Source organism: Lycium ferocissimum, chromosome 1 (assembly GCF_029784015.1).
Source record: "Lycium ferocissimum isolate CSIRO_LF1 chromosome 1, AGI_CSIRO_Lferr_CH_V1, whole genome shotgun sequence".
NCBI lineage: Eukaryota > Viridiplantae > Streptophyta > Magnoliopsida > Solanales > Solanaceae > Lycium > Lycium ferocissimum.
Window position 1 is genome coordinate 60,269,232 of NC_081342.1, and position 12,146 is coordinate 60,281,377.

The following is a 12,146-nucleotide window of genomic DNA, read 5'->3' on the forward strand; positions in this document are numbered from 1 at the left end:
GAACAACACCGACATGCCAACATGTAATCTTTACGTCATAATATCCTTAACTTAAAGCTATTAAAATCCTTCAAGAACCATTTAATATCAAAGCTTAGATGGAAAATATACCTTATATAGTCCAAAACCTCAACCATAACACTTTGCTTTAAGGTCACAAGACCACCAACACAATAGAAACACAAGCTACTATGATGTGCTAACTAGTCTCGGGTTTTACGGGCTTAAATCTTACTTGGATGATGGAGGGAATTAGGAAAAGAGTTGAGAGGAGTATTAGGACATTTAGGGTTTGTTGGTGTGTGAAATAATGAAGGATAAAACGAAATGGATCAATATATAACATTCCAGAAAATTCTCTACCGCCTCACTGACGGACCGTCGATGTACATCGCCAGACCGTCGATCTTCGACGATTTATAACTCCCACATCGATATGCAAATGCATTTCTGCCAATTGCATTGGAAAGTAGACTCGTGAACTTATGAATGCATAGGTTAAGGGTTCCGTAACTCCTCATATTCTAGGAGATATGCCTCTCTAAAGTTGACCCAAAATTTCTGTCCGGAATTCTGCCAAATTTTCCCAAAGTTTCAACAAACTTAATTTCTTTGATTCTCTTAACATCCAACCTTCCCAATACTTACTAAGCATAATACCAAGCTCTCATGTATGAAGAATGAGCATGTATAATTCCTTATGACCTTGACGACAACCTTGCCTTTTAAGTCTTCGTCAACTAACTCACGACAAAACTTTACGTACAAAAGTACGGGGTGTAACAAGAAAAAGGGAAATTCCTAGTCTTATAGAGATGTGAATAAAAAGGAAGGCTATCTGTTGGAACGAAAATAGCACAGGGTAGAAAAGTTTTGAAAGTGTGTTTTGAATTATTGCAATTTCTAGTGCTTAGAGAGGTTTTGAATCGTCTTTCCATAAATGTGTCTTCCCTTGATCAAAAGCCCACATGAGAATTTAAGTTGTGAAAGTGTTCCATTTTTCAATTGAGAGAAATGAACGAAAAAAGTTGTTTTGTGACAAAAAGACGAATTTTGAAATTTTAGTCATGACTTGGGTGCCACTTTGATTAGCCCTTAAAATGAAATTTGAATTCTTTTTGAAAAGTTGGTAATTCATATGTTTTAGATTAATTATTAGTAATAATCTAAGTTAAGCATTTGTGCATAAAGTGAACCTTTTTTATTTGGAATGATGTTGGTGCACTATTCAGATAATTAAATGTTGATTCCTTTGAACGAAGTTGTGAGTTTTGATTCTGAGGACAAGCAAAGGTTTAAGTTTGGGGAATTTGATAAGTTGGTATTTTACCAACTAATCTATTCTTTTCACTTAGACTTTTGTGAAGAACAATGAGAAAATTAGTGCATGTATAATGTTTTTTTGGTGTTGTACAGGTTTTATATGTTTGAGAAGAGAGTTGGAAAAAACCAAGTGAAAACAAGTCAAAAAATAGCTAAAATGAAGAAAAGAAAAATTTATCCAAAAAATATCCTTCGCGGTCATGGATGAGACTCACGTGATCCCGGTAAACAAGATGGTCGATGACCCCTCGCGACCGCGAGTTAACAAAAAAGTAAGCCTTGTGACCACGATGGTCTTGGTCGCCACCGTGTAGGAGTATACCTGGGCAAAATTTTGGGCAGAAAAGAAATTTCAAGTTAGAAAAAGTGGAGGAGTACAAATATAACCCTTGGATGGTTATTTCAGTAACTTTGGCCATTTTTCAAGTTTAGGGAGCAAAAATTCATCAGCAGAGCCTGTGAAATGAGACATTGTTTACAGGTACTTGGTGGATTTCTCACATTTTCTTCATTTTTCCTATAGTGATTTTATTGTTGATTTCAAGGTGTAATAGTGGCTATAAGGTATTTTCTATCATAAATGTCTATAATTGATAAGTTGGTATTTTTCCAACTCAGCTCTTCTTTTAGACTTTTGACTTGTTTGATTGAGAAAATAGTGAATTTATTGTCATTTACTTCCATTTTATAGGTGTATATGATTGAGAAGTGATAATGAAATCACGAGAAAAACAAGTCAAAAAGAGGTCAAAGCGATGAAAATGAGAAAAGTGGCTAAAAGCGCAAAAAGTAGCTAAAAATGCAAATCTGGAAATCTGAAATTTGAAGGTTATTTTCGTCACTTTTTATTGGGAAAAATTAGGAAGCTACAAAAGAAAGACATGGGGCAAATATCTCTCATCTTTGGCCACATTTGGAGCTTGGAAGCTAGGGTTCATCATCAACCACACCGTTGGAGGAGAAGATTAAAGCACTTTAATGAGAAATTTCTTAATCCTTTCTTCAATTCCTTGCTTTGAATTGTATATCTAAGTGTGTAGAATTTTATTCGATCACTTTAATCTTGTTTATGGAAATATTCATTCGCAAAATTGGATTAAATCTCTTGGTATGCTTATGTATTGAATGATTTTTATTTCTATTGAAGTGGATCTTTATTTCTTTAATTAATCATGTTCTTTTATGTTTCTTAAGGGATTAGCTAACCCCAGGACTCGCCCATTTACTTCTATTTGAGCTCGGAAGAGAAAAATTGAGGTTGAAAAATATTAATTAACAAGGAAATGGGGCTTCAAACCTCATCTAATAACTTGAGCTAGGATTAAGAAAGTTAACTTGAGATTCAATTCGTTGCGCTTAATATCACACTTTAAGGCTTGGAAGAGCTTAGAGTGAAATTCATTGATTTGGTTGGAAGAGTTTCAATAAGATTTTAGAAATTATTATCTATTAACATAGACTCACTCATAGTTATAAAATCGTGAAATATATTCGATCATTACTTGAGAGCCCCTTGTATTCATGCTTGGCCATTGATCATTTACCCCCTTTCTAGTTAGTTTTATTTTTTGTTAGTTCTTAAATCAAAAATCAAATATTGAAAAAGAGATTGGCTTAGCGTAGTTGGTCATAAATTCTTTACTTTCTTAATCGCCTTTATATTGTTCTCTGTGGGGATTCGACCCTGACTCATAGTTAGATAAATTATATTGCGACGACCGTGTACACTTTCTCTTTAAGAAGTGGATTTGGATGTCATCAATAATCATTATTTATATAATTTTTTTTGGCAAAATATTATTTATAATATACACTTATACAATGTAGATATTATTCAAACATTATAAATACAAGTGTATATATCTTGTATAAATGTGTGTGAGTGTGTATATATCTTGTATAAATGTGTGTAAGTGTGTATAATTTTGTATGATTGTCTATATACTTGTGTATAAGAATGTATAAAGGTGAAATTGAATCTTTTGTGTTTTTTTTTTCTTCACCTTTTCTCGAGCTGGACGACCTCCTTAACTCACTATTTTGGGTTAAACACTATTAATGATATCATTGAAGAAAACAAATTAAAAAATAAAATATGTCGATGATGTGTGTATGAGAAGGAATAACCGCCTATTTTATCATTGACAAAGCAAAAGAGCTGTTCTTTTTTTTTTCTACATTTAAATATATATTTTACTAATTGTTAATTGGTCCTTCTTCATCTAAATTCAAATATATGTTTAGTAACTATTTAATTGAAACCCAACAAAGTCTTGCATTGACAAAGGAAAAAACGCTACCAGTTCTATTTCTTTCTCTTTTTACATTTAAATATATTTTTATTAACTGTCTCATAAAATTAATGATATAATGTGGTAGGAGATAAGTACACAATAGGAATTTTGAACCATGCTCAGGCAACAGCATTGGCCGCAACAATGCTGGTTGTATTAAAAAAATGCTAGGTTTTTTAAATTTGGGCCTATTGTCTTTGGGCTATATATTTGTAAGGTTATGACTGGGCCACTCAATTGCAGTGTATGTGTATGGGTTGTACTTACGTGTAATTATCTCTAAATATAACATGATTATATAAAATTCTTATCTAAAAAATGTGTATATATAACTTAAACTCGTTTGTTAATATATCGCAAATGCTTAGAAATATATCTATTCATGTTTTGATCATATGATAGAACATAGGCTTCTCATCTCACATTACACACACTCAACCAGATAATACAAGATCGCTTATTCTAATCACAATTGACTTATTCTAATATGCCACTCCTTAACACTGATAAAGATGCTGATCAAAGATCAGTCAAGTTACAGTATAAAAAAGTAAAATAGCTTATTTGAGTCTATGAAAAAATGCATTAACATCTGACATCTCGGTCCAAGAAGATTCCACCGATGATAGTTCCAAGCCAAATGATGAATTTTCAAAAGACTTCAGAGGGATAATTCCACCCATCTTTACAGGCAGATGGTTGATTTCTCATATGATCACTCAACTAACAGTTATTATCTCAAAAAATCATTTTTTTTTTTGTCGAAGGAATATTAAATCACGAAGAAATGTGACTTTCTGGGATAAAAACAATTAGTTGAGTGACAATATGAGAAATCAACCCTAGAAAGACCAGATCGATCACTCATTAGCGACTTTAATCACCTGTTTTCCAACATTGCGACCACTAAAAAGTCCCACTAGCGCAGCAGGGCCATTTTCGAGGCCTTCAACTACGTCTTCAATGTAATCAATCTTTCCTTCTCTGATAAGAGGCAATACAATTTCTAAAAACTCTGAGTATCGAGGGAAATAGTCGATGTAAAGAAATCCTTCAATTCGGACACGCTTGTAGATAATTTCCATCATATTTTGGACCCCTTCAGGTTTCTCCACCAGATTGTATTGGGAAATCATCCCACACACTGCAATTCGACCAAAGTTTCTCATGTTTGGGAGCACTGCATCCAGCATCTTTCCTCCCACGCTCTCAAAGTAGATATCAATCCCTTGAGGAAAGTATCTGGTCACAATCAACAAGAACAAATATCAAAGTCACGGTTTTCATGTGTTAAGGATATACACTGAATAGATCTACCAACTGTCTTTGACCTGATTTAGTAACATGTTTTGAAGCTTTTCAATCCTATTTCTAAGATGGACAATATAATATCACTATAGTTGGATGAGCTTACTGCCAAAAAAGGAGAAACTTCGAGAAGGGAAAATTATAGCTCAATGCCTTTGGGTGATCTAGTGCAAAATATGACCAAATGTATAGGTTTTGTATAATTATACGTATAATATAGATATAATGTATACTATACATATAATATACATATAATATACATACTATACATATAACATAATCACAGGATAAGTTGTTGTATATTCAGGCCATATTGATAAATAAGTTTGGCCGAACTGTACATAGTTGTAAGTTTCCCATTCGAGAATCCGTTGGTAATTTGTCTGTAAAAAACGTTTCCAACGATCTTCTTGAATCTTGTCAGGAAGAGACTTGTTAAGCCTTGGTTCTCTGGTTTTTGGCCAAATATTCAGAAGTTTTCAAGGGATAACTTTTGCAAAGCCAAAAAACGTTAATATGTGTCTCACACAACTGATATTAGTTGTATAAGACTTGTTTTCATTTGACCAAAAAGTAGACCCGAATTTTACACTTTAGGTCTACAGATAAAAAGAAATCTTATACAACTAATGTTAATTCTGTGAGGCACAAATTTAAAAAATTCTACAAAGCCACTCATAATAAAAATTAAAAAAAATGAATATGAAAATTTGGCACAAGGCTAGGAATAAAACATTTTTATATGGCTTGAGAGTCTAATATTGAATAAAAGTTTACGTTACTCCTAATATTAATCCGACACGAGGATGTGAAGAAAAGTCAAAAGATTTCTGGTGATACATCTTTTCTAGACTTCCGGTCAATTTTCAATCAAATGTCTATTAGTCTAGCAACAGATGGCGTTACTAAAGATTAAAACAATCAAATAATTGCTAGGAACTCAACTGCATGCGTTGCTTGTTGGTCAATGAAATAAGTGAGATATTACAGAATATATAATATTTAAAAAATTAATATATATCATCAAATTCTGAGCTCATAATTTAGAAATACAATAAATTTAATAATAAAAATAATATTAGTAAATTGGAGAGTGTTTTGGCGAAACCTTTTAGTGGAGTAAATATTAGAGATAATATGTCTAACTATTAGTTGAAGTAAGTAATGTAACGTTAAAAGAAGTTAAAGATGGTTATAACGGAAATGAATTCTGCCGATGAGTGAGAGAAGTCCTTTACCTCCTTTTGATAGATTTTTATTTTATTTTTTATAACCAAACATAAGTCTTTATCGTGAAAAACATTTCGTGACAGAAAAGACTTCGTCATATATATATATATATATATATATATATATATATATATATATAGGGGCAAAGGTTCAAATATACCCCTCAACTTTGTGATTTAGAGCAGATATACCACTCGTTACAAAAGTGGTGTATATATACCGCTGCCGTTACAAAATGGTGCAAATATACCCTTTTTGCTAACCGGATTCTTTTTAAAAAATCATTTAGGTTATTTTTTAATTAAAAAAAAATGTCACATGACTTTAAAAAAAAGTCTACCCATTTTTAAATTGCAAAGTTGAGGGGTATATTTGCACCTTTAATAAACAGACGTGAATCATCACTTATTAGGAGGTTAATTAATTATGATCAGTACTAGGAAAAGAAATACTTAAAAGATATTTAATATGACTAATTTATGGTACCGGTTCAATGCAGCATCAAGATCATGCTCTTCTTTGTAATTGAAAGCATCATCATATCCAAACTTGTTCTTCAATAGATCAACCTTGTCAAGAAAACATAATGAGTCCATACGAACACTCATATGGTGATCTGCTAGAGATTAAACAATCAACATTAAGGGTGTATTTCGTATAAAGGAAGATGTTTTTCCGGGAAAACATTTCCAGGAAATAAACAGTTTTTATTTTTATTTTTTATTTTCTGATATTTGGTGAATATATATAAAATATTATCCCAAAAATAGTTGTATAAAATCTAGGCAACAATATTGGGGTTGACGTGGGCGCTAGGGGTGGCCGGGAAATGGGGTTGGGGATGGATGAGTTTGTTGGACGGGACTAAGATAATTGGTATGATATACGGAGTATCATTTATGGAACTTGTTCTCAATACTTCTAATCAGGAAGTCATTTTTCTCGTTTTTAAAAAAATTGGGAGAAAATATATTCCAAAAATTTTAAACAGCCAAACATAAAAAAAAAAATTATAGTAACACATTTTCTAATTAATATTTTCCTCCATACAAAACACAACCTAAATTAACTTACTTTGTCTCTACTGCCAGCACAACCAACAACATAGCAACCCGTAGATTTAGCAAATTGGCCAACGAGCTGACCAACAGCACCAGATGCTGCTGATACAAATACTTTCTCTCCTTTCTTTGGTTTACAAACTTCATAAAATCCACCATAAGCCGTAACACCAGTCATCCCTATAGGTATGCAAAAATCAAACTTTCAGAATTTATTACACCCTCCGTCCCATATTACTTGGCTACATTACTAAAAATATATGTCCCAAATTATTTGTTCATTTATAAAACCAAGATAAAATTAATTAAATCTTTCCCACCTTACCCTTAGTATTAAATGTTCTTAAAAATAATCAATATCGATTAGAATGTATTTATTGGAGAAAGATAGGGGTAAGATAGTAAAATGCATCTTTTATTTATGATTTCTTAAGGATCGTGCAAAAGAGAAAGTGACCAAGTAATATGGGATGGAGGGAGTATCTCAACCTATTACTCCCTCTGTTTTAATTTATCTAATATTCGTTCCTTTTTCGTTAATCCCAAAAGAAATGACAGACAATTTCTGTATTTACTACTCCCTCCTCCAAATTTATGTGACACTTTTAGATTTCGAGAATTAACGAGTTATTTTTTACTGCGATTTTTTCATATACCTTTTAAATACTTTGAATTGTCAATTATTGTGATTTATAGTACCTTTTATATAATTTTCAAATATGTAAATTTTAGTTCAAGAAAATTTCCTTATACGAATTCAAAGTTAAAATTAAAAAGTTTGACTTTCTAAATCCGAAAAGTGCCACATAAATTGGGACAGAAGAATAACAATTAACTTAAACTTTTCATTTTACCCTTAATGAAATTTATAGCCACACAAATATCTATAACATGTTTTAAACTATAGGTTTCAAAAGTCGGTCTTTCATTTTTAAACTTTGTATCTGATCAAATAACTTCACATAAATTGAGACAAAAGAAGTAATATTAAAATTGCTTCAACTAGGACGATTTCTCAATGAGAAGATTCAAATTAACAAAATGTGAAACATTACCAAGGATTCCTGTATAGTATGAAAGGGGTACATCAGTATTTTCAATCTTGAAAAGAGCAGAAGGTTCTTGTATGACACTGTATTCTTCCCATCCAGTTTTTCCCCATACTAAGTCACCCTTCTTCAAGTTTGGATCCCTTGAGTCAATCACTTTAGCTACTCCAAATCCTATTATTGGCTGTTTCCAGAAAAAAAAATTGTTTAGAATAGAAAATAACAAACAATCACACTGCTAACGTTTTATTAAAAAGAAATTTGCTAACTTTTCTCGAACACTCCATGCACGTGCACCTTAAACTTAAATATTACTATATTATATTCCTGGTTTTCGTTTAATCAAATGTATATCAAAGCGCCACCATCGACGTAACTAAGTGATGGAAAATCAATAACGATACAAAGGTATGTACTATGTATGTACCTTATTTAGAGCCTGTTTGGATGCTTTTACGCTTATAAAAAGCTAGGTATATAAAAAAAAAAATAAGTTGATACTCTAACTTATTTTTTTTATAAGTCGCTTTTCAAATTTTTACTTATAAACATTTAGATAAGCTAAGTCAAATGGTACTAATTATTTTTTTGAAATTATTTTAAGACAAAATGACTTTTAAATTCCAAATAAACACTCAAAAAAGTAAAAAGCAACTTTATAAGCAACTTATAAGCCAATCCAAACGGGCTCTTAAATAGATTAAGGGCGACCTTTGGATTTATTTTAAATTATCTCAACCACCTCAACTAAAAACTTAAATTATTAAAGAAAGCATGTTTTTATTATTTATACTAAAGTTATATTATGTTTCACACACTCCCTCACGTGTGGTCCTGTTCTGTCGCATGGAACTACTTTTCGCTACTTGATTGATGGTGAAATATGATCCCAACAACTTTTGCTAATCTTATCCCGCATTGAATTTGTGTATTTACCTAGCTAAAAGTTTAAATGAAATGGTCACATCGTTCAAAGGATAAGTTATATAATAAAACAATATGATGTCAAACATCGCTTGGAGGTACGTACGTACACCCTCTATTTCATTTAATGAGTCACTATTTTATCATTAGTCTGTTAAAAAAAGAGGATACATTTTATATGTGAAAATTGTGTATATTTCAATTTTTTCATATTACTATTAATGGCATGCTTTTATAGACACAAAAATCTCATGACATATTTTAGATTATCAATTTCAAAAATTCTTCTTTCTTTTTCTTAAACTCCGTCAAATAAACTGAAACACACAAAGGATATTTAAAAGTTATTCCCTGTGTCCCAATTCATGTGCCACTTTTAGCCTTTTCGAGTCAATTTAGCTAATATTTAAAGCTAAATTGGATTAAAATAACTCAATATCTTATATAAAATTAGTACTATAGGTTGAATGTCAATATGATAAAAGAAAAACATTTTCAAATATTGATTAAAATTCACATAATCTGAATTAATCTCTCGAAAAGCCAAAAGTGCTACATAAAGTGGAAGAAAAAGAGTAAATAAATAGTACTACGTACAAAACACACAAAGAGAGGGAATTGTGGATACATACAGAACCGGGGGAGTAAGAAGCTGCAAAGCCATCAATATCAGATTTGTTCATGAGATTACGCATGTAAGGATCACAAGACAAGTATAGATTCTTCGCAACAACTCCCTTTGATCCTTCTGGGACTTTCAAACTTATTGTTTTTTCTGTACTTATATACATATCTGATTCTTCAGGGAAACCTCTCACATAATCTTTAAATAATGCCTGCTTGTTCTTAACCTCTATTACTCCCTCACCTGCCATTTTCAGTTAAACATGCACTAAATTCCCTCAAACTTAATGGAGTAGTAATATTTTCTATGTTTATAGTTATGAAAGTACCTATGGCTATAGCTATTTATATACATGGTATGGCTGCCCCCAGCAACACCCCGAAGGGACAAAAAGTAAAAAGATCAGATTATGTAATTAATTAAGAAAAGGTAAACTATTCTTGGGCCCGCTTAGTTCAATAAATTCGACAGCCATTTCCTCCTCACTATAAAATGGAAAATGAAGGAGGATGTAATCCAAAATGATTTAGTCGTAAGAACGTATTTATATTCGAAATCCAATATGGAAAGGTACAAAGGTTGATCAGGGGAGAATTATTCACTTTTTTCGATTTTTTTTTTTTTTTTTTTTTTTTTACTTTTTTCACTTTGTTTGGCCATAAAAATTCTAAATACAACTTATTTGGAAAACAACTAAAACTTGTTTTTCACCTTTTCTATTTGCTATTTTGGACCTTTACTTTTATTTTTTTATTTTCAATTTTTACCCCAAAAGATTTTATGTTGCTCAATTTTTACCCTAAAACTTCATACATTTTTTTTCACTGGTCAGAAGCAATTTATATTGCTCAGTTGCTCTCCACTCCAACAGCATTGAACATCGTGTGCTAGAAAGCCTCTAAAAGAAAAGAAGCAGGTGAGAATATTGCAACAAAACCATCTTAGAGATGCTCTATTTTTTGTGTACACCAGTAAAACTCCCAGTTGCAGCCTTTTGATTGAAAAAAACCTTCAGTTTTGAGCACTCCATAAGTTGATCTCAAGTATAATTGCTATATTTCTTGCCTTGGTTTATGTTTATTAATTGCTTTGGATGGTTTTGCTAGTTTTTAGACATTAAGGGGTATAAATCATATTTCATGTTTTTTTAGGAAAAGTATATTTCAACAACCAAATATTACTTGCAAAAACTATGGCCAAACACAACTCCAAACTTCAAAAATTCCAAAAAAAGTGATTTTTTTTGGCCAAACGCCTACTTACTTGCGGACCTAGTAGACGGTAGTTAAGAATTTGCTAAGGACTTGGTTTAGAGGAAAGGTAAGAGTGTAGGAATCCTAATTTTGGTAAAAACCCATTTCACGTGAAACAGGTTTTACTTTCTTTATTTTGTTAGGATTTGATTTGAACTGGCGGCTACTAACGCACTTCCAAAATTTTATTGAAAGCAAATTCAGAATATTATAGCATTGAAAACTCAAAGTAAAGTGAGGTGCAAAGAAACAAGTTGGATATCTGTTCCTGAGCGACCTGTCAAGTTGTCTTGAGTCAAGTCTTAGTTTGAGCGTATTAAGCTAGTTAATGTAACCTTAATCTGCTTATTTGAGATGTACTTTTTAAGGTACTACTTGAGAATTAATACTTAACAGGGGCGGCTCAACACTATCGGTAGCCTAAAGCCAAACTTCGATGAAAGGACTTAATATTTTTATTTAAAGAAAAAGTTATAAAATAGGAGTAGTTTTTATTTAAATTTATTTTTCTAGCCTTTTGAGATGCAAAGCTATGAATAATCGTCTTATAATCAATTTCTTCTAATAATTCTTTTTCAATGGATGATATACCTAATCCATTCAATCTGTCTTGAGACATGGTTGATCTTAAGTAAGATTTTATCAATTTTAGTTTTAAGAAACTTCTTTCCACTGAGGATCTATGTCGGATTCCTCATTCTCACAAATTTCCTCCTCTTCGTGTAGAATGGTATTATCATCTAATTCACCCAGGTTAGTAACTTGTTCATCTAGTGAACACTCTCCTATATTTTTTGATTTTTTTTATTGTTTGTTAAAAATTTAACAAGAGCTCCTTTTTGAGATTGTAGCAAAGCTTCATTTTTTCTTTTTTCCTTTAAGTTTTGAATAACCAGATTCATATTTTCCAGTTGACATTTTTAAATTTTAATAATATAAAAGAACAATATATGTTAGAAAATTGTGTGTTTGTGGTGAGAAATCTGGATATGCTTCAAGTCGTATACCTCATTTGGAGCACTTTCCAAATAGAATTATTTGTCCCTCACAAATACTCTCCCGGGATAGAATGAAGCAAA

General features: G+C 31.6%; 1 protein-coding gene across 1 annotated transcript; it reads right to left on the minus strand.

Moving 5' to 3' along the window:
• Positions 1–3,977: 3,977 nt before the first annotated feature.
• On the minus strand, positions 3,978–10,768 carry LOC132030313 (2-alkenal reductase (NADP(+)-dependent)-like). Its single transcript, XM_059419897.1, has 5 exons — positions 9,822–10,768; positions 8,272–8,449; positions 7,230–7,396; positions 6,642–6,724; positions 3,978–4,859 (listed from the first exon to the last, which is right to left on the minus strand). The coding sequence occupies exons 1-5, from the start codon at positions 10,062–10,064 to the stop codon at positions 4,478–4,480; spliced, it is 1,053 nt and encodes a 350-aa protein (XP_059275880.1). The 5' UTR covers positions 10,065–10,768; the 3' UTR covers positions 3,978–4,477.
• Positions 10,769–12,146: the final 1,378 nt, after the last annotated feature.